Here is a 22951-nt window from a genome sequence, read left to right as displayed (position 1 = left end):
GTTGTTCTGTGGGTGCGCAGCCTCCTGAGCTGGAAGGCAGAGACAGGGAGCAAAATAGAGCCCCCATAACCCAAGGGGAAATGGTTAGCAACCTGCTACACCACATAGACGCATACAAGTCTATGGGGCCAGATGGGATCCACCCAAGGGTACTAAGGGAGCTGGCGGAGATGCTCACCAAGCCACTTTCCATCATTTATCAGCAGTCCTGGCTAAACAAGGAGGTTCTAGTTGACTGGAGGTTAGTGAATGTGACACCCATCTACAAGAAGGGCTGGAAGGAAGATCCAGGGAACTATGGGCTTGTCAGTCTGACATTGGTGCTGGGGCAGGATATGGAGCAGATGATCATAAGTGCCATCACACAGCACATACAGGACAACCAGGTGATCAGGCCCAGTCAACATGGGTTTATGAAAGGTAGGTCCTGCTTGACTAACTTGATCTCCTATGACAAGGTGACCCGCTTAGTGGATGAGGGAAAGGCTGCCGATTGTTGTGTACTTAGACTTCAGTAAAGCCTGTTTCCCACAGCATTCTCCTGGAGGAGCTGGCAGCTCATGGGTGGGTGTACTCTTCGCTGGATAAAGAACTGGCTGCATGGCCGGGCCCAAAGAGTTGTGGTGAATGGAGTCAAATCCAGTTGGCCAGCAGCATCCTGGCTTATATCAGGAATAGTGTGGCCAACAGGACTAGGGAAGTGATCATTCCACTGTACTTGGCACTGGTGAGGCTGCACCTTGAGTCCTGTGTTCAGTTTTGGGACTCTCACCTCAGAAAAGACATTGAGGTGCCAGAGCATATCTAAAGAAGAGCAACAAAGCTGGTGAGGTGTCTGGAGCACAAGTCTGATGAGGAGCGGCTGAGGGAACTGGGGCTGTTCAGCCTGGAGAAAAGGGGGCTGAGGGGAGACCTGATCGCTGTCTGCAACTACCTGAAAGGAGGGTGTAGCATGGAGGGGGTTGGTCTCTTCTCCCAAGTAGCAAGTGATAGAACAAGAGGAAACGGCCTCAAGTTGCACCAGGGGAGGATTAGATTGGATATTAGGAAAAATTTATTCATGGAAAGGGTTGTCAGGCACTGGAACAGGCTGCCCAGGGAAGTGGTGGAGTCACCATCCCTGGAGGTGTTTAAAAGATGTGTAGGTGTGGCACTTAGGGATGTGGCTTAGTGGTGGACTTGATAGTGTTAGGTTCACAGTGATCTGAAAGGTCTTTTCCAACCTAAACAATTCCATGGTTCTATGATACTGATATCTCTGTAGCCTCAGGGGAAGCTGCAGGGCACTGGGATACATTGCATCTGTCACACAGCTAAGACTTTCAAAGTTCACTGTTAGACACAGGGTGCCTCCATGAGCAGACCTGACTGACTGTCGGTGTTCCTTGCTCATCCTGGTTGGACAGACGTCTTGGTAAGATGAGGCAGGTTTTTTTAAGGAACTCCCCTGAGAGCTTTCTTCTCCCAACAAAGTCTCCCCATTGGGTTCTGCTTTGCAACATGAGAATTTGAGCCTATTCTAACTATTTTCTTCTCTGGGAGAACAGCACTGAAACGCCAGTTTGAAGGGGAACGCATAAAGGTTTTGAGCACTCAGAACCCTGGCTGAACCTCTTTCGCTTCCCCTAATTTAGTTACAGTGCTTCTGAATGGTCCTTAACTGACACGGAAACTGAAATCCTGTCATTAGCAAGGTATCGTTAGTTAGAGAAGAAGCTTTCACACTGGGTCTTGCTTTAGCCCCAGTCTGGAGGGAGCACTTCAAAGCCCTGTAGGTAGTACCTGCTGAACCGCATTGGCAAACTGCAATGGGACGTGTCTGTCGTGACGAAAGGGCTAACGCAGATTCGCCGGGCACTGTGCAAGAGGCTGCCCTAGCTGGTGGGAGAGCTTTGTCAGTAGGGGATGCACAGTCAGGAGCTGCATTTGCTCGCGTGGGTCCAAGGAGTGCCGATAAAATCTGGAACTGCACCATCACGTGTTTGTGTAGGACAGGAGCTGTACAGCAAGTTGTAGCTGCCGTGTATAATTTGATATAATGGATTTAAAAGGTCAACGTCGCAGTCTACTAGTGTTCCAAATAAAACTCCTGAAAGGCGAAATCCTTTGCTTAGACAGTTGTGAAGTCCCCCTTTGTAGCTGAATCGTGAGATAACAGATTTTAAATGAACTGCTAGCTTTTGGTTGCCTCTGCCTCACTTTCCAGTTGAGACCAGTGGATACAGCTAAAGCCACCAGCTTTGATGAAGAAGGGAATCAACATTTCTGTTTCAGGCTGTGTTTGTATAAACAGGCAGCTGCTTGAATATGCTGAAGTGTGAGGAATGTAAGCAGAGAAACAGCAAAAGCGCGTGGAAATCTCTTAAGAAATACCACTGAATACATTGGACTGTAGTTCAGCATTTTGTTATGGGCATCATTTGTATTTGTACTGTCAACACTGGGTGGATGAATGGAGGTACAATGAACAATATGAACAATTTGAATTTTTCAGTGTGAGCTCAAGACGTGATTCTGTTTCTCCAGCAAAAAAGATGATTTTTTTTTCTGCTGTTTCAGGGATTAGGTAAATCCCATGAGTGATGACAACAGACAGAACTGGGGCTTGCAGGGATACAGAAGGGAAAATACACTTGACACTTGTGAGAAGTGAACTCTGAGCTGGCGGTGCGGTTAGACACGCAAGCCTCGTTTCGCAGTGCTGAAATATTGCTTTCTCATTCTCCTACCTTGAATCATGAAACCCCACATTCTTCTAATGATTCTTTCGGAGGGAGAACTTAAATGATTCATATGAAGAACCAGAATTGCTCAAACCACATCCCTTTTGTTTATCTCGACCAAACTAAAACCTCTGCCCAAGTTCGGATCGTTTGGAATAAAATACTCATAGTGTTCCTGGGCTGGTTTTCTTCTCCTATTCCGTTATGTTCCCGTCTTTCTTCTGATAGCTTGCTTTAAAACTCATGTAGTACTTCTTGTGTCAGAAATCATACCTCACTGTGTGCTTCTGTGTATGGAGAAGAGGCTCAGAAGGTGGAATCTCATAGGGGTTTGTTGCCCTGATGCAAGGAAGGAAGGTTGCTGCTGTGAGGAAGGCTTGAGCAGCTGTTTAAGCAGGAGAGAGGAAGCTGAGACTGGTGGCATGGGCAGAGGAGGAGGGTTTACGTTGTGTGTTGAATGAAGTAGTTCTGTCTGGGAGGCAAGAGAACAGAGGTGAAGCAATGAACAGGAACCTCCAAGCTTTATTTGCCATTTAGAGAAGGGTTAGAGATGGGAAGAGAGGTAATGGAAGAGACGCAGTGCCTAAGCGCTTGGATAATTTAAAGGCCCTTAGCTCGAGATTGACCTTCTGGTGAAGGAGGCTGACTTGAGTGTAGAGCACTTTTGAGGCTGCTTGGCTGACGTCCTACATGCTTTGGAGTGCAGAAGGTCAAGGACTGAGAAACATGTCACCTTCAGACACCTTTTCATCTCTTTATCTTCTTTAATTTTTTTAATGCAGTAAAAGCATCTTGAGTAGTTTTTGTCTTCCAGTCAGCAAATCCTACATGCTGTCATGTAGCAGTTGAAGAGGCGATGTTCAGCCCTACTTCACTTGCTGATAAGCTGCAATACCTAACATGTGCTTGTAGCCCTTAATATGTATCGACAGCCGGTTCCACAGAAGCTGTGTATCTGCTCGTCTGCTAGGTACTTGGGGGCTCTTCAGTACATATACCTACACAGAAATGCAATAAGGGATCCAGGAGTTAACCGTGGGCTTCTGTGGTACGGTCAGAGGGAGAGTCAGGGTCAAGAGTCACGGGCATTGGTTTGGGGACTTTCATGTGCTTTTTCTAAGTGCATCTGAACTGCAGACTTTTAGCTAAATGTTGGCCTTACATTAATAGCCCTTTTGGACAGTCTTTTTCTAATTTGCCGTTTGTATCATAGTTTGTGGCAGTGGCCTTCAAAGGTCTGTTTTGGTTATTTTTTTATCTGAAGAGAAACACTGACTTGGAGAGTAACTAGAGAAGAAGTGGTTGTTGTTCGTGCAGGGAACATGTGCTGTCTACGAATGCAGAAGATGGAAGGTTGTGAGTTCTGATTTGCATCACTGGAGGAAGATGGGGAGTGCGGATGCTCTTGAGGCATGTCAACCAGCTCTGCGTTTGAGGATTTGCACCGGGGTGTATCATTTTCATAATTTAACCATAAAACCTATTTCGCAGTAGTCACAGTGCTTTGTATTTCCGTGTTACTTTTATGGACTTTCTCAGAGTAACCTGCCACCCTGTATTTTTTCGCAGAGGGCAGGATGAGGTGAAGAGATGCTGATGGCTTCCACGCCGTTGCTCAGATCCGCTGTGGGAAATGTAACACCTCTCCCTGTCCGAAATGCCCAGCCTGGCTCACTGCCTGCGACTCTTCACAGGAAAGTCAGAGCTGACTCTCAAGGCCTGCTTTTTGGAATAGTCACAAAGCAGCTTTCTTGTAGCTTGCTGGAGAAAAAAAATGCAGTGAAAGTCATTCTGATGACAGCTAGAGGGAAGAAATAACATGCTTTGCAAACTTACATGTAAAGAATAAGAAAAACAAGTGCAAGAGCTGTGCAGGGGAGAGGACTCTCTATTTGATGCTTGAATGCGACAGGCCTGTGGGAGGTCTTGTGTTTACAGATATGGGGGTCAATCAGAGAATTCCATTACCATTTGCTCTTAACACTGGTTGTGTGATGCTTCCCCTCTTTTATTTTTTTCTTTTGTTTTCTTTCTGTTCTGCTTTGTTCCCTTCTGTCTGGATTAAGCTGTGCAACGTATGTGGTATGTGCGAAAGAAAGGGCGGGAACCTTGCAGCAAAACGAGTTGAGTTGATCCTGCCACAATTCCTTTTTTCTCCCTAAATAATCAAATTAATTAATTAGTTCATTGCTCAGGGGAAGTACTCTACTCCGCTGCTTGCTGGCTGCGCTGACTTACAAGGCTGCTCTCAATTCCACAGTCTCCAGAGCTGGTGTCTCCCCCCACCGCAGCTCCCGAGCCCTCCGTGCTTTCGGGGAGAACGTGGCAAAGGTGCGTGTGCCTCCTGGGCTGCCTGCAGAGCTAATGCCCCTCTCAAAGCATGAGGGATGTTAGATTACCCTCTTCTTCCAGCCCCGGTGGCTGATGTGAGCATGCTCCTTGCATGCATGGCACTGGCTATTTGCCAGGCTTAGTGTAATTTTTTTTTTTTGAATGAGTGAGTGAATGAATGAATGAATACCTGATTAAGTTAATGAAGCTGAGCCAATGGTGGGAGGGAGCGACTTGGCTGCTGCCTGCTCTAAGAGATCTGGCAGCACATTAGACTTGCATAACGCTTTACAGCTCCATGCTGCGCTCCATATGAGCCACAGGAGAGGGCTGCAATAATTACTCGTCTTTTCTCCTGAAACCAGCCGCAGGTAGCTTGTCATCCTTTTGTCCATTTTACTGGTGTTGGGGAGTCACTTGTCTCTGCGCCGTGGATTTCCAGTGGCAGATGGGTAAGATGCTTTCACAGAAGTGCTCGCAGCGGTGAGAAAGCATGTTCGTGGCTCAGTGGGTTTTACAAAAGATCCATTCGGATATCCAAGCTGTGATTCACTGGACCCACGTGTCCAATGGAGGAATGTTTTTAGTTCCTGAGTTCAAAACTCCTATATAAATAACCTTTATGGGAGCTGTGTGATTTTTACTTTCTCGTTCCTTCTTCAGTTGTCTGGGAGAAGGGGAGCAAAAGGTTTTCTTGTATCTGTTTTTTTTGTAAGAAAAGTAATTTTTAAACCCTTCCAGTTCTTTCTGATTGCTGTTTAAAGCGAGTTCTTTCTGGCAGTCCTGGATGGTACATACCTTTGTTTCTCACGTACTTAAATTAAGAGTACTGGCACTGCCTGTTAGCACACCGCCTTCATTTGTCAACGTTCCCTGCTTGAAAGCAACACTGATGATTTGCATTCTTAGTTGGAACGGGTGAGTTTTTTAATTGCAACTGGAGCCTGTGACTGTGGAGCCTGCTATGTCGTTATAAAACTGCATTATTTTTTAAATTTTAGTTGTTTTCTGCCTTGTCGTGTCAGATAGAGCAGTCAGGGCAATCTCGCCCTCACTGCGGTGGCCTTGGTCAAGTGACTCTGGTGATGGATTTGGCTATCTGTGCCCATTTTATCTGCCTGCCACGCTCCCCGTGGAGCAGGAGAGAGGCTCCCTGCAAAGCTGAGTCCAGAAGAGTAACTAGTAACTCGGTTTTGCGGGCTGCAGGGCCAGCACTGGCATTTTATAGGGAGACAAGGTGCGGAAGAGTTTGTCTGGCGTGGTTGGTGGGTTTTTTTGCCCACGTGCGTTCATACGTGCGCTGACGCCCTGTGACGTTGCCCGTGCTCAGACCGCTGGTTCGAGGGTCTGCGCAGGATGGGTGCGAAGGGCTGCAGGGTGCACCCAAATGTAGCTGACCCCGAATGAAGAAGAAAAAAGATGCATGAATTAGGGAAAGAAAGACCAGAGAGGTGGCTGGGGGGGGGGATGTTGAACCCACTCTCTGCCTTCTGCAGCGCTGGGGGAGTGTGCTGCGTGCCTTGAGCCTGGGATGAGCTGCTGGCGTTTCGGTTTTGTCAGTGGTGACGGTCAGCGATCCTGATTAGGCGAGGCTCGAAGTGTCTGCTGGGGCTATGACCAAGGGCTTGCGCGAAATTGCTTCAAGTTGAAGCTTTGCTGAATGAAACCTGGGAGAATGCGAGGTGTTGGAATCCATTTCAAGGGGAATTTAACGTCAGTTCATGTTTCGCACTTTACAGATGGACTAATTATAGTCTAATTTGCCAGCGCGCGGAATCTACCAAAGCAGCAGTCTGCAGGGAGGACTTCCAAGGAAAGGCGTTGAGCATGCAGCTGACCTTTCCAAATCTGCCCCTAAAGCCGTGCTCTCACACCATCCTCTTATCTTAAGGGCTTAAAGGTACATTCCTCCCCATGAGTGCCTGTGCTTATCTGTAAAATGGCTGCTCCAAGTTGGCTGCTGCTTGGTGATGTTACTGGCTGGATCTTCAAAGGGGTGAAACGTCCCTGGTTCCTGTAATTTTTCATGGGGGTCTTATTCACGTCTCCTGGCAGCAAAGCCAGGCGTCTCTCTAATTTGTTTTGTCGAAGAAGTAGGGAACGTTAGCGAGCATTTTCAGACACATGGAAGGAGACCTGTGTGACATATCTGCGGTGCGAATGTGTTCATACAGGCATGACAGTTTTTGTCACAAGTTAAAATGAGCGGCGAGTGGGTGTTGCTACGCTTATAGTCACTCATGTGAAATTTTCAATGGAAAATTGTGTAGGCAGCTCCCATTGTAGCTGGGCACATTTTAGATAAATGAAAAACATCAACAAAGTAATTTCGGTATTAGTCTTGTTTATAAATGAACTCTGTTCACTCATTTAAGCTGCTGAAGCGCCTCTGGGGGACGAGTGTAAGAGGAAAGGATATTGCTGTGCTCTGTCAGACAAGCTGGTCCTGTAAACCAGCTGTCCTGCGCTGGCAGCAGGAGATAAAAGGTGAGGTGCTGCACCCAGCCACTTGCGGAGCCGCGTCCGTGGGATCCACCTTTCCGTCCTGGTGTCGGTGGGCTTGAAGGAGCACTTCAAAACGTGTGTGTTGGCTCCACAGCTTCTGCCGCCACCGGAGATGCTGGGGCTGCGTGTTGGGGGATGCTGCCTTCCCAAACATCGTGACTTGGTGGTCCTCCTGCTCCTGGCACGGCCAGGCTTCAGGATCAGGGTTTTGGAGGGGTTTGGCAGACCTCTGACAGGCTGCAAAGGCTTCAGCATGGCATGGTGGTAAAATGTTGAGCTGCTGGATTGTGCTCCAGTGTCACACCTGGATCAGCTCTGCCCGCTGGACCATCCAGCTCGCGGTCAGCTCGAGATGAAACCCCAGGCCCAAGCAGCCCCAGGTCTTTCCTCCGTGGCTGCAGATAGAGGTGCTTCTCGTAGGGTCAGCTGGGGTGCACTTTCTGCTGTGCGTGCATCAAGTTGTGCACACTCACATGGCTTTGCCCCAGGGCTCAGGCCCTTACTTTGTGGCTAAATCCTTCTCGCCCTTCCTCCGTAGAGGCAGAGGGCTCTGGGCTCCAGCTCTTCACCCTCAAAGAAATTTCATGGTGATCAGCCTTGTCAGCTCTTCCATTTTTATCACTAGTCTCTAGATATCTGATGCTGTTTCACAAAACTGCAGTTCTTGGTGTCAAATGATGAGATGGGAAATTCCACTTTTGGCTAAAATAGTAAGCTTCTGGTTTTGTGGGTCACAGGGAAAAGTTAGAGACCTTGAGCCTGAAAGGCCTCACACAGTAGAAGGTCAACTTAAAAGTAAAAATAGTGAAAAAGCAAACAACCTCCACCGTTATCACTTTAAGAAATCTTCGATTTGGAAACCAGTATCATGTGTTTCAAGAGCAAGAAGCAGGGCCCGACTCATGATATTTGAGCACCCGGGTTTGGCACTGCGAGGCAGGGGATTTCTGTGCCGGGGAACGAGGGTGCTGCCCGCGGGGTGGGCTGGGAGGGTGGTGGGACGGCCAAAGCCCCCAGCCCTCCAACACAGCCTTGCCGTGGGGTTGGCTTGCGGCTCCTGGAGTAAATGCCTCCTTGCTTCCAGCCTGCCTGCCTGGCCAATTCTGCTGCACTCTGTGGTACCACCTCTTTGCAAAGCATGCTGGAAGAGGAGGGATTGCCTTTGCTAATAACTTTTTTTGTAAAAAAAAACGTGGAATAAATGAGTAGGCAGCTGTGAATCTACTCAGATCACCCGTGATGCTCAGCAGTCCTACAAGGCTGACGTGTAGCTGCATCACTTTACACGTGCGCAGAAAAGTACGCTGCACATCCAGAGCATTGCATGACTTTCACAGATGCTGAAAATATGGGCATCTTTCTTGTTGCAGAACCAGGTGATGGTACCCAGGTGAACTGATGGCAGAAACCTCCAAACTTATGAAAGTTAATTCCAAATCTTAATTCAGCAGTTAGCTTAGCTAAAACCAAAGCTAATACTAGCACCGTATTCTTGTGCAGATCACCAGCACCTACCACACAAAATAGCTATGTATACCTAACAACAGTGTAACTGTAGTAGAACAGGACTACAGGAGGCATGTGCCCTGCTTAGAACATGCAGATCTTCCCCTTATCCTGAAAATTCAGGAGCTAAGCAGCAGGAATGGATAATTAACCGCTGGAGTAGCTTTCTAATAATCAGTTTGTATCATTTGCATTTATGAATGTCAGCAAGTGAATCGCTGTCCTGAAGCTCCATCATCTGTCCATCCTTTTGGGATAGTATCCTACACTATTTTTTCCTCCTAAAGCTTCCTCATTTAACGCTGGTACCTACATACTTGCATCATAAATCTCTTGGGAATGTTGAGCCATTGGCCGTCTCACATTTAGTGATGTGCTCGCTGAGGTTTGCTCATATCGCTTGCTTTTTATATTGTGTGGAGGCTGTCTGATCTGACCAGGGAGAGGAGGGACGTGCAGAAGAGCTGCTTGCTCTGCAGAAACCTGTAGCAATTTGCTGTGGTGGACTCCCAGAAGCATAATAAGAGCTAACACTGCAGTGGACAATCTGTCTTGCAGATGCGGTGTTGATCAGGAATCCTTTAGTTTTGGGAGGCGAGTTTCACATTTTAGTAGAGGTTTTCATGTTTCTTCTTAATGGATCTCTGCAGTTGGCCCTCCTGGGAAATCTGCCAGAGAGCTGTGAAATTGGTTGGATTGAACAATAAACTCCTATAGCTATTGTTGGCGTGTGCCGAGCTGCACATGGCAAGGCTAATTAAATCTGTAGCAGTTACAACTATGAATATGTAACTGGCAGCAGGCAGGGCGTAGAGCAGCGGGAGAAGCTGGAATATAGATCTGAGAGCCAGAATGCAGCTGCGGAGCCCTCTGCAGTGTGTCTGTCTTTTAATCTCTCTGAATCCCATCCTACGAGATGCCAAACTCCTCGGAGGGGAGGGGAGAGGTGGGACAAAGTGCCTTCCCTTCCCACTGATTTCCAGCGCTGCCGAAATTACCTGCTCGCCCTATCGTGACGGGATGGGTGGGCGATTTGAGGCGGGAGCAACAGACTGCACTGCTTTTTCTGCCCAGTAACACCTCAGACATAAAAGAACTCTGTGTCAGGCTTGATGGAAAGATTTATTTTTCTGGTGTACTCTTTGAACATTGCATTGATGTCTACTTGCCAGGCACAGCAACACTGTCTGACAGAGGGGAGACCCATTTTTTTTTTGATTGCCTGGATAAATGTGAGAATTTACTGGTCATACCTGGAGCCAGAAGGTAGAAGTTAAAAAGTCAGTGACAATCTGTGTGTTATTAGGGTTTGGGATCAAAGGAGCCTTTTGACAAGAAGCAACTGGTTTGAATTGCATACCCCTGAAGTTGGAGGCTGATGGCTGCCCCCCTTGGGTTGTTGCTCCGTGTGATAAGGCAAACGAGTGTGTGGTCCTGGCCCTTGCTCCTGATGGCAAATGTCAGTGTGAGTTCTGTTAGCAGCTGCAGAAAGGTCAGGGACCAGAGAGGATGAAGGGACCAGATTTCTGAAGGTGTTTTAGAGACCTAAAAATGATGTTAGCTGCATCACAGGACTGCAAAAAGTACCTAATTTCTGAAGGCAGTGAAAGTCCCACCATTTGCATAGCCAGGTGCTGCGGTGGTTTGGGAGTCTGGCCCCAGCTCTTCTGCACTCCAAGGGTCCGTCCCAGGTGGTGAGACACAGTGTGCAATTGCAGTGTGGACTGAGGCTTGCGGTGCTGCTTTTACCTTTGCTGCAGTGGACTCCAGATAAATAAAGGAGGTCACCTCTTCAAGCTGTAACCCAGTATCCTCTCATGAGTTTTAAATTTGTTAGATGAAATAAATAGAAAAATACCGGTTTGGGAGAGACATAGTGAGGTTTAAAGTGCCTTGCAGAGAGGCGCTGGAGTTTTGCATGAAAAATGCAGATCCTGTGCTCCCCTTTGGGACCAGAGCAAGCCCAGATGGTGACTCCTCCAAGTGATTATTTTTCTGCCTTAAGCCTTTCCAGGAATTTGAGTGTGGGCGGGCTGCCAGCGGACACTGGCTGTCCAGACACTTTAGCAATGTTTCATGTGTACTCACTGCCAGAGATACCAAAGTCCAGCTGCTGTCCCTGATCTCTTTGTCCCCTTTACCTTCCCAGCCATAATTACACAGGCGTGCACACACACACGCATCCGTGTGACACACACACGTACAAAGTGGGAGCGAAAAATCACCTGCTGTTTGCTGTCATTTGCATATCTCGCAAATCGTGATCGACAGCTCTGAAGTTAAAGAGAACGGAAATCTTGAGAGTCAGAAGAATGACTTGGATCAAAAAACCAAAAAGCGTACGAATAATGAACGGTGCAGCACGCTGCAGAAGGCAGGCGTCGGTCTTTCTAGGGCAGCCAGCAAAGAACAGTTTAACCAGGTCTTGTATTTCTTCCCTTGGAGACGTTCTGTTTGGGTTGTCTCCCTTTCATTGCTTCCTGAGCAAAATCAGCCCTGTCTTACCTTTGCCGTTGCTGGAACTTGAATTATGCTGAAAACTTACCATTTTACTTTTAAGTCTCAAAGTAGAAGTAGGCTGTTTTATGCTGCACATTTGCATTTCTGCAAATCCAGCCCTGTGTCTGTTAGAGTTCAAAGTCTCACCGTGAAGTACTTGAGCTTGGAAAAGTGGGGCAGTCTTCATCGCTCTACAGCTGTCTCATCTCTTGTCTCTGTTAAGCTTATTCATTCCTCCTGTGCTCTCCAGGAGATTTTAGGCAGCCCTTTTGTTACTGGTGGTGATGAAGTCAGCCGTATGAAAGATTTACACATGCACAAAAAAAACCCTGAAAGATTTAGTATTTGGTAGTTTTGAAGGATGTTAGCTTGGACGTTGGAAGCTTCCCAAAACTCAGAGGTTCAGTGCTATTTAGCAGAACAAAACCTTTGCTTCAGCTCCAGCAGAGTGAAACTTCACCAGGTTTCATACAGCTTCATAGTGGTACTTTTGATGTGGAAAAACTGAACCCAGACACCTCAGGCTTTTGCAACAACTAGTTTAGGGGAGCCTTGTTTGTCCATCACAGCAGAGACTGGCCCTGTTCGGTTCCCATGTACAATCTCCCAGCTCTGTTGCATGCAGAGGGGCCAACCCTCTGCTCCCGGCTTTTCCCCATGAGAGTGTGTTTAAATCCTGGGTTTGCAGCTCGTGTCCATCGCCACAAGAGACAGAAGGAGGATCCCAGCCCAGCGTGAGCTCCCGGTGGCAAGGGGAGCGGGACGAGCACCTCGTGTCAAGGGCGTCCCCCCATGGCATCCCCGGGTGGCCGTCTGGGCCTGGAGCTGCTGCCTGACCTGCCAAAGCCGACTGCCCGGGGCAGAAGGGCTACAGCCAGCTAAAGTTACCCAAGGATGACTGCGCAAATGTGAGCTCCGCGATTTTATTTTTAGTCAAACTTAAAAATAAAAATCCGTAAGTCATGTGTAATATAATAATTTTAGCTGTTGCCAAGACACGCTGAGCAACTGCTAGGAGGAGGGGGAAAACCCATGCTGATACAGCGGGGACCCTGTCCGAGGCGGTGGTGCCGGTGGGTCGGGGTAGCGGTGCCGAGCCCCCTCTCGGGGGGCGCTGCTGCCCCTGAGCCGCCAGGCTCAAGGTGTTGCTGGCCTTTGTTCTTCTGAAGCTGCCCTGAGTCCTTTTGTCCTCCCTCTCGCCTCAAAACCAGGGAATCTGCCCTGAAACAGTGCTGTACCCCCCTGCAGGCTCTGTGGCTATTGGTGTTTATCAATATTTAAAAAACAGAATAATTAACTTAAGACTGATTGTATCAAACCCTTAGGTTTGGACTTTTCCTGCAGGCTTACAGCAGCTTGGAGGACCATAAACGTAAAGAGTGCTCTTAAAGATAGGTTTAATCTTAGTCTAGTATGTCATCAAAGTACTGTATACGCATATAAACATCAGGCTTATTGTTCATTAGAAGCAAGGCAGCAGGGAAAGAAATCCCCCAAAGGAATATTACTTGCCATAAGTATCATTACTGCTGCTCAGCATTCACTTTATAGTGGGCTATATGCTATTTCCATCTTCTTTCTCATCCACTCTTAATTCTTTCTCTCTCCGTCTTTCTTTCATATAATGCACGCTTTTCTTGTTAGGATGCCACTTGTGCGAGGTGCACAGTTTCTTAGCACCCATTCTTTCCTATCTTTCGAAACAGCCAGAAATGCAGGTGACAAGCGTTGGGGAAAAGTTTCACTATGCATAAAGTTTGTTTTGGGAGAAGGCGAGGCGGGTTTCAGGAAGGTAGGGGGAGACTGTCAGCTCCTTTTGCTTTTTTTCAAACCATGATGTGATTTGGTTATGGTGTTTTCCTTAGCAGATAGTGAAAGAGTGAGGAAGACTTTGTTGACTTTGTCGCCTTTGGGTGGCTGAAGTCACTGAATTAAGTGATTGCAGAGCAATCACTACTTTGGACAAAATCAGCCCAATATAAAACAGTGAGCTTTCACAGTGGTGGGGGCTCCTGGTGTGGATTAGGAAACCAAAACGTGCTTTTCTGGGCGGTCCTAGAGAGGCAGCCCCAGGGCTGAGTTTGCTCAAGGTTTGGACGTGTGGCCGTGACCATGACTGTGGTACCCGCAGCCTCTCCCTGGTCTGGCAGTCGCTAAGAAACCAGGGGATGGGATCCCGGTGGAGATGGAGACGGTGCCGGTGCCTGATTCTGACCGACCTGCCTGGGACGGGGGGCATCTCCCAGCGTAGACCCCTGCCCGGGTACCTGGGCGTGAGGTGGCAGTAGCAGCAGGAGTCCAAAGCATGGGGCGGGGGGTGGAAAAAACACACATTAAAAACCTGGCTGAGATCCATCTCTGGCTCTGGGCTGCTGCTGTAAACAGATCGTGTGGCTGAGGTTCATCGCCAGACGGGTAGATGAAGGGCACGTGTGCCCGTAAGGAGCCGTGGCGTGGCCGGGGGGGGCGACAGGGGCAGCTGCTGCCTCCGAATCCGTGCCCAGTGTGATATTAAGTAACCCCGCAGGTGACTCTGGGGTTCAAAGGTTCAGGAGTGACCCACCACCTTCCCTCCACACCACTAATAGCTACTTGTTGCTAACGTAAATATTTTGCGTGTGCATGTTCCTCAGGGCACCCTGCCACGCTCCTGTGCTTTTTAGGACACGGCAGGGTGAAGGCAACGTCATCGTTGCAGGGGAAGGAGAGGCTGGAAGAGCGAACCAGGCACCTTAGAGACATGGAGGGTTTTCCCAGAGGAAGGAGAAAGTGAGCCTTGGGAAATAAGTGACCACTGCTAAATGTGGCAAGTTATGGCCAGAGAGTTTCTGATCCGCCTATAAAGTCTTCATTGTTTTTGCGATGCGTTAGCAGATTTTTGCTGCTGCTTGCAGTGCAGCTGTCAACTGCTCCTTGACACGAGAGAGGCAATGCGTGACCAGTTTTGTTTTTTCCAGAGGTTTTTCTTTTACTCGCTGTTTCGGGGCGTCTGCTCGTTTGTTCTCATTTCCCAGCACTGACAGTGTGACTCCCTCCTCACTTGCCCACCTTCTCATTGCAGAATCCAGAGGAGCCGTCAGAGAATCGTGCTCACGGGGAGATGATTCCTCATGAAGTCACTGGATCCCTTGCAGAAATCAAATGTGACTTTCCGTTTATCAGACTGAAATCAGAGCCAGCCAGACAGTGAATCCAGCACAGTGGAGGGGGGACGGCGAAAGATGAAATCCAACCAAGAGCGGAGCAATGAATGCCTGCCACCTAAGAAGCGAGAAATCCCTGCTACCAGCCTGCCTTCGGACGTGAAGCCGGTCCTGCCAAACGAGAACCACCGTGCGGACAACCTATCATGGCTCCCCAGCACACCCAGCGGCCAGGGCAGCCTGGGGGGCAGGCACCGGCCCGGGGGGACGTCGTCGGCAGAGGCGGGCTTGCCGCAGGGTTTGCACAAGTCGCTGTCTGCAGGGCTGGACTATTCCACACCGAGCGCACCCAGGTCCGTTCCAGCCTCCACCACTCTCCCCACGGTGTACTCGCCCGCCCTCTCCCAGTCAGGGACCCCCGTTTCCCCCGTGCAGTACACACACCTGCAACACACCTTCCAGTTCGTCGGGCCCCAGTACAGCGGCTCGTACACCGGATTCATCCCCTCACAGCTGATTTCCCCAACAGCCAATTCTGCGACCGGCGCTGTGGCGGCGGCCACGGCTGTTGCGACCACTCCATCCCAGCGCTCCCAGCTGGAGGCTTATTCCACTTTGCTGGCCAGCATGAGCACCTTAAGCCAGCAAGGGCACAAAGTTGAGCCACACCTGGTCAGGACGCCTGGACTGATCGCCGCCGGGTCTCCTCCACCCACCCAGCAGAACCAGTACGTCCACATTTCCAGCTCTTCCCAGAGCACTGTCAGAAACGTCTCTCCTCCAACCATCCCAGTCCCCCTGCACCCCCATCAGACAGTAATCCCGCACGCCCTCGCCCTCGGCCCTTCCTCCCAAGTGGTGGTACAGTACACCGACTCAGGGGGCCACTTTATCACCAGGGATACCCCCAAGAAGCCTGACAGCAGCCGGCTGCAGGCGATGCAGGCCAAGGAGGTACTGAACGGCGAGATAGAGAAGAGCCGGAGGTACGGCATTTCACCCTCTGCCGACATGGGTCTGGTCAAAGCAGGCAATAAACCAGCTCCCCATCATTACGAGACCAGGCACGTGGTGGTCCACTCGAGCCCTGCCGAGTACGGCGTGCGGGATTCCTCAGGTGTCCGAACCTCCGTCATGGTGGTCCCCAACAGCAGCACGCCCACGGCGGACATGGAGGTGCAGCAGGCCACCAACCGTGAGACCTCTCCCTCAGCCCTCAATGACAAGGGAAGCTTGCACTTAGGAAAGCCAGCCCACCACCGGTCCTATGCCTTGTCTCCACAGCAGGCTCTGGGCCACGAGGGGGTGAAGGCGGTGGCCACACTGTCCCCTCACACCGTCATCCAGACCACCCACAGCGCCTCTGAGCAACTCCCCGTTGGGCTGCCGGCGACAGCCTTCTACGCCGGGACCCAGCCGCCGGTGATCGGCTACCTGAGCGGCCAGCAGCAAGCCATCGGGTACCCCGGCAGCCTGCCGCAGCACCTGGTGATCCCTGGCACCCAGCCCCTGCTGATACCGGTCGGCGGCGCGGACGTCGAGCCGTCGGGAGTGGCGCCTGCCATCGTCACGTCGTCTCCCCAGTTTGCAGCAGTGCCTCACACGTTCGTCACCACCGCCGTCCCCAAGAGCGAGAACTTCAGCGCGGAGCCCCTCACCACCCAGCCTGCCTACCAGGCCACCATGGTGCAGGCGCAGATCCACCTGCCCGTGGTGCAGTCCATCGCTTCCCCCGCTGCCGCCGCGCCTCCCACGCTGCCCCCGTACTTCATGAAGGGGTCCATCATTCAGCTGGCCAACGGGGAGCTAAAGAAAGTAGAGGACTTGAAAACAGAAGACTTCATACAGAGCGCGGAAATTAGCAACGACCTGAAAATAGACTCCAGCACTGTGGAGAGGATTGAAGACAGCCATAGCCCAGGCATTGCCGTGATACAGTTTGCGGTGGGGGAGCATCGAGCACAGGTAATGGCAGCGCATGATGGGGTGGGGTGGGTTGGACTGGGGCGCATGCTGTGGCCCCCTCGGGTGCAGCTTTTCTCAGCGCATCTCAGTCACTTTGGGTCTGTGCAAGGTTGGTTCTTCATTTTTTACATCCATCAGTGAGACCAACTCTGGTCCCAAAATCATCCCCATCACCATGCCAGGGAAGCCATCAAGGTCACACTGATGATAAATTTAGTCCCTTGGATATAAACCGGGTCTTTCTTATAGCCAGAGAACCCACAGGAAGAATTACATTCTCTTCATGTTTTTTCATTAAAATATAAAATGATGTAAGCAGTACAAGAGGATATATTTTGCATTTTGATAGGTGATTTTTACCTTCCACACTAGAAAGCTCAGGTTAGATTCAGCTCAAGTCCTACCCTTCACAGGTAGGGCACAAAGCAGTGAATTTCCATGGCTTAAAAACTTGGAGCTACCTGGGAAGGGCTCCATCACACATGTAGGTTACTGATGTGCACTACAGAGTTTTACTGAGGTTTCTGTTGTGGGTAGTTTAAACACTGCACAGTTCACGTAAACTGTTTGTTTGAGGGTAATTTGGAAAGAAAAACTATCTAGGTGGTTGGGCAGGCTGTGCTTCTGACCTTAGTTTCTCGTTGGTTCCAAATGTAGGAAGAAAACCTGTATCTTTCCAAAGGTATTTTTAGGTTGAGCATGAGTACATACTGATCATAAAGCATTATCCTGATGCTGTCCATTTTCTGGGCGATTTAGATTCTGCTGTGATGAGGCTGGAGCAGTTCAGATAACACTGGATAGCATTTTGCTTCCTAGAGGTACTCATTTTAAGTAATCCTGTTGCAAATCTGTTTGGTGTGGTTTTGAGTGCTGCGAACTGCAGCATCTGCAACCCTGATGCTGCACCGTCAGTGCTGGAGAACCAGAATGAGAGAGAGGGAGGGAGGAGCTGGACGCTGACACGTGTAGTAAAGCACCGCAGGCTGACAGTTTGGAGAAGAAAAACAAACAGCAACGGTACCAAGAAACGGATTACACAAAAATTTTCTTACAGTCACAGCAGTCTGTGGCCAGTCCTTCCCCCGTTGCACACACATGGTATATCACTACATGTGGCACATCCCCTTTCTCATGTCAAACGTGCAGATTCCCTGTGTGGTTTTGTTCATGTATGTGTGTGCATCTGCACAGCTGATAGAAGTTGGGCCTCTGGTGCTTTCAGTATAAAGACGTGATTTTTTCCCCACCACTCAACTGTATTTTGGTGCATCTCAGGCCTCATTATTAGAGGAACCGTCCTTGGATCAGGACCAGTTCCTATAATTTGCGCCGGTGCCTTGAATAATGAGATTTCAAAGGCAGCAATCTCCCATCTGCAATTTTCATCTTGCTCTCGTTTCTCTTCCTGCAGCCGGGCCACCGATCTCTGCACCAGCAGAAGAGGTACAAATTAGCAGGTAGCATTTGTGTCATGTCTGGTTCGCAGATCTGTCAGCGCAGGGGATGTGTTGCAGTTCCAGGCTCCAGGAGGAGTGCCTTTGCAAGGGGGTGGACTGCCATCCTCTGGCAGAAAGCAAACCGAGTCTGAGGCTGTAAAAATCCAGGCCCAGGCACACGGGTCTCACCCAGCAAAGTGTCACCTCACGGAGGATTCTGCCTATCAGGAGCGGGCTGACATCATCGCTGCCAAAATACTCCCCAGCTGTGTTTCCCACGGGGGATGCTTCCAGAATGGAGGGCGAGTCACGTAGAGATATGATTAGAAACAGGGGTTTAATTTAGGTTTCCTGCAGATTCCAGGACTTGGGTCTCTTCCCAGATCAGCTGCGGCCCTGCATAGCGGGGACGGCTCTGCCGTTTTTCCCTTGCCCGAGTTGAGAGAGAGAGATCGTTTCTCCATGCTTGAAGCCTCCAGTGACCTCACCCGCAGCCTGACGTGGCTATAAGAAAGCATTTAGTCTTATTAGCAGGCATGCGGCAGTCATTGCTCGTTAAAAAATTGCCTGCACGAAGAGGGCTTAGTCTCCTTGTTGAAAGAACAGTATTCAGTGGTGCTGCTTTGACTCCAGAGTACAGTGGGGATATATCTGCGTGTGTAGCTTCGCAAGGTATTTCATTACAATCAAGTTTCAGTTGCATGCATACTTCTGGAAGGAGGGAGCTTTTCAAACAGTATTAGCAAGGGACTGTAAGTTGTAAAGAGTAAGTGCCATATCAAAAATAGCATTGTTATCATTAGCTTTGGCTTACTTACGTACTCCTCCCAGGCGTCTCTGGGAAGTCATTATAATATTGATGAATTTGTATTTTCAGACTCTGCAAACATTAGCTAGTCTTCTTGCCAATTGAGGGACAGAGGTAGGAGATTATTTTTAGCTGAGTATATACAACCGTAATGTAAACAGGGAGGCACCACGCAGCTGCTATTGTATCGTGTCACTGCAAGCCCAGAGCTGCGCCCCCCCCCAGCACAGCACTTGGGCCGAAAGAGGTTGTCCTCCCTCCTTTCCCCATCTTCCAGTCACCTGGAGAATCCAACCCTCTCCCAGGTATGGAAACCCAGAGGAAAATTAACCGACCTAAAGCTACATGCCTTTTCACTGAAATAACTGGCCTTAGCCCTGGAGGGAGGCCAGGTTTCCATTTCACAGCATCCCTACTCTGGATTAGCGAGAAGTCAAGTATCAACTGGACCAGAACCCAAAGTCCAGCTGTTACTCATCTGCATTCAGGTTGCCTAAAGGAAAAGACCTACAGATCTGCATCTCTTTGCAATTCCACATATTATTCTTGTAGTAACATGTTCATCATTATTACTTGTCCTTTCTTTTGCTGCCAGGAACAAGCGGAAGCCAGTAATTCGCCTCCATTGATATTAAGGTCAAAACACACAGGAGATGCAAAATAAGTTTTCTGAAATGTGTGCTTTCATCCCTGCATTTCAGTTCCTAGTTATTCCTAAAGTACATCTTAAAAAGAAAAGATGAACATACAGTTCTTAATTTTTCTTTTTTTAAGAAACAGTATCATAGACACTAGAGATGGAAAGTCCCATTAGATCATGTAGTTAGTAGCCCTAACTAGTTTAGTTTAGTGCATATTTTTTTAGATCATCATCTAGTGTAGTTTTCCCCTTATATCTCTGCATTCACGCAGACCAGTTACTTTTTCTTTTACTCCGTGCTCTCCTTTTCATTATCTTTGGCACCGTAACAGGCACAGAAAGAGAGACGTTGACTCAGTTTGCTAATGCAGATGGAGATCTCTCCCAGCCTTTCCCTCTTGTGGTCTCCACGGCCCCTTGTCACAGGGGCAATAAGTCCTTGTTTCTCCAAGTGATGGGGCAGCTGTGGTCTGTCTTTGGATACGTGTTACTGAATTCTGGGAGTGCAGCAGATAAGAACTTTGGTGGTTTTCAGAGTGGTGGGAAGATCAGGAGTCCCAAAGTCTCAGAGTAGGGGAGATTGTGTGGGAAGGCGGCACTGCAGAGTCTTCTCTCTGCAGGAGAGAGATAGCTTCTGTTCCACGAATCCACACAGTTGTGTTTTGGACCTGAGGAGTCTCTCAGCACCCACAGGGAAGCCACCTTGAGCAGAGAGCTCCACCGCTTAATTGCACGTGGTTTCTAGAACCGCTTCCTCCTCTTTGTTTCCAGCCTGCCACTCCTAGTTTCATCACATTTTAATAATGTCGGAGAGAAAAACAATTGGAAAATGTATGTTTACATCTATTAAAATACAGCTCACATGAGCCACTGCTATTAGGTACCTTTTGATTTAGTGCTTGTCACGTTGGTTGCAGCAGCGAGCCCCGAGACTAAAGTTGCCCTGCTTCTGAATGATGGGAAAGGTATTTCTTGGGCATCAGATCTTCCAGCGCTTAGCATCCGTGTTCAGCTCCATCCACGGTTTCCTGAGCAGTCTGAATTGCCTGCCTTACCTACCGGGTTTGGCTGAGAAATACAATTATAAAGGGTTATAGAAAATTGCAGATATTCAGTGGCTGCACTGAAGAGTTTGGGGGTTTTCGCTAATCATTCTTAAGAAAAAGAAATAGAAATGTAGCTTGCAGTAGAGCCTCAGTGTGCTTGAAGAGGGACCAACATTTTGGTTTCTTGTTTTATTGTCTTAGTAGTTGGAAAACAAGTTCCACACTTCTTTCTCTCCTACAATAATCATGACAAGATATTGAGGGAAGGAGTGTTTCAAATTAATTGTTTCTGTTTTAACGCAGTGGACAGAAAAAAATTATGTGGGGGTGTTTTTACTGAACTTTTGTACTTAAGAAGTCTTTGACTACTATTGCTCGTAGAGAGTGGTTGCCTTAAATCCCAAATTAGCTGAATCCAGAAGCAGCCAGCTGAAAAAGGGCCTGATAATCTGTGAGAGAAGCCATTTCAAATTGATAGTGGTACATGCACACTGTGACCAGCTCATGGAAAATCCAGCGTTTCACAGTCTTTATTACCTGGTATTATTCATGATCACCACCACCAATTCTAGGATTTGTTTCAGTGACTGACAGTTCAGGCAAATGTTTTGGATGCCACATTAAAAAAAAAAAAAAAAAAAAGTAACGTGCTGTGGAAGCGTGTTCACATCAAGAGGAACTTGTGTGTCAGTGAGGATAATGCACACAAGCATGTATGATTCCCACAGATACAAATAGCTTTCGACAAGGATGGGAAAGTATAAAAAGAAAGAAAAAAAATATAGCAGGCAGGAAGGAAGGAAGGAAGAGGAGAAACATAGCAATATAAAGAAGAAAACTGTGTCTACCAGATGATCCAAGCCCGGAGAGAAGCCTACAGCTCTGAGTAAACAGCAGTTTCCATTTAAGTCCGTGGGAGGTACTGGATATTCACCAGTTCTCCCAGTCAGACATCTTACTGAGATGAATATGTGTGGAATAGGGATCCCAAACTCTGGCCAAATATTTCTGCAAATCCTGGCACTTAAGTGTTTCTACCCAACAACATTGAAGGATGGGTCTTGCATGGTTACCTCACCCCACTTACGCTTCAAAGCATAAACCAGGCCTAGAGTCAGGTCCCTTTCCACTCTTGCCACGTGTGTAGCTGGCTGTTGGCAGACAGTTCTGGTCGGAAGAGGTTTAATATGACAGAAATTGATGTTTTGGGGAGTATCTTGTGCCTCTAAACCGCTCCTTTCAAAATTCCTTGTACAGTGGCTTGCCGTGCTGGGCAGGTGGAGTGGCAGGAGATGGTTACACCATCAGAGCAGGATCCCGCCCCCCACGCCGGAGAAGAGCTCCATAGGAAACAGGGACCTTGGGAGCAGAGCAGTAGCTATCTGCCTTCAGCATAAGCCACCCTCGTGGAGTTGCAGACCGTATTGGTGTTCTGCACAGCAAGTTAAAAACACGCGCCCCATTTTTAAAACGTACTAGTCAGAATTTCCAGCCCTCATGGGTGGGCGCCGGGTGGGGGCTTGGCCCCGTGGGTTGTGGCTTGCATGGGCCCACATCAACTGACGGAGCCCGCAGACACAGCGCCATGCAGCGAGCGCTGGAGTGCTGACACCTGCGAAGATAAGCGGGTGTTTAGGTGCTCTATCATGTTGGTACCTCAGGGCCTGGCATCTGCAAGGTCAAGGACCAGCGGGCAGCTGTTGGTGGTCTGTTCTCCTGGCTATTGCAGCTCCCTGTAAGATGGTTCGATAGGGTTCGTAACCAGATGTGCTGTTGAAGTGCTGGGGAGAGGAGACAGAGCAGAAAAGGAGACTCAGTGCAGGAGCTGCAGAAGGAGGAGGACAGATGATCCTTTCCCTGAGGGAGCGCAAGGAGGTGAACTCAGCTGCAGGGTGGGACAGCAGGTGTGAGAAGGAAGAAACTGGACTGGGAACAGGACTGCTGGGGGGTGGTGGGTTCACACTCGCCGCTCTTACGGCTACAACTCTGTACGTGCTCGTGGTTACCATCAGCGTGCTTCATGTGTTTCAGGCTGGTAAGTACATGCTTGTATGGGTGGAGATCAGGATGACGTTTCCGTGGTCATTTGGGAAATGGTGCCTCAGAACTGGGGGCAGGAGCCGGAGCCTCTTGCAGCCTTGGGGAGCTTCCCTTAAACCGTCTTCTGGTTGGAAGGTGTCTTTAGACGTAGATGACAGGCTCTAGGTACCACAAGGGTACAGTGGGGAAAGGAGTTTGCCAGGTGCCAAAGCCGTTTTGCCTCTTATGCCTCTCTGAGCAGCTGGATAAAGGTAAAGCTCGGTTCCCACCGAGGCCTTGTGCTAAGAAACGCCAAGCTCAGAGAAA

General features: G+C 49.0%; 1 protein-coding gene across 8 annotated transcripts in view; it reads left to right on the top strand.

Annotated features, from left to right (window-relative positions):
• ATXN1 (ataxin 1) overlaps nucleotides 1–22951 on the top strand; it is a 417571-nt gene that overhangs the window by 390632 nt on the left and 3988 nt on the right. For all 8 annotated transcript variants that reach the window (XM_065630258.1, XM_065630264.1, XM_065630260.1 and 5 more), the window contains one exon: nucleotides 14626–16672. In XM_065630258.1, the coding sequence (XP_065486330.1) occupies nucleotides 14786–16672 (1887 nt within the window). In that variant the 5' untranslated portion in view covers nucleotides 14626–14785. The remainder of the gene's footprint in view (nucleotides 1–14625; nucleotides 16673–22951) is intronic.

This window comes from Caloenas nicobarica, chromosome 2, assembly GCF_036013445.1.
Source record: "Caloenas nicobarica isolate bCalNic1 chromosome 2, bCalNic1.hap1, whole genome shotgun sequence".
In the NCBI taxonomy this organism is placed as follows: Eukaryota; Metazoa; Chordata; class Aves; order Columbiformes; family Columbidae; genus Caloenas; species Caloenas nicobarica.
This window is presented reverse-complemented; position numbering and strand designations above follow the sequence as displayed.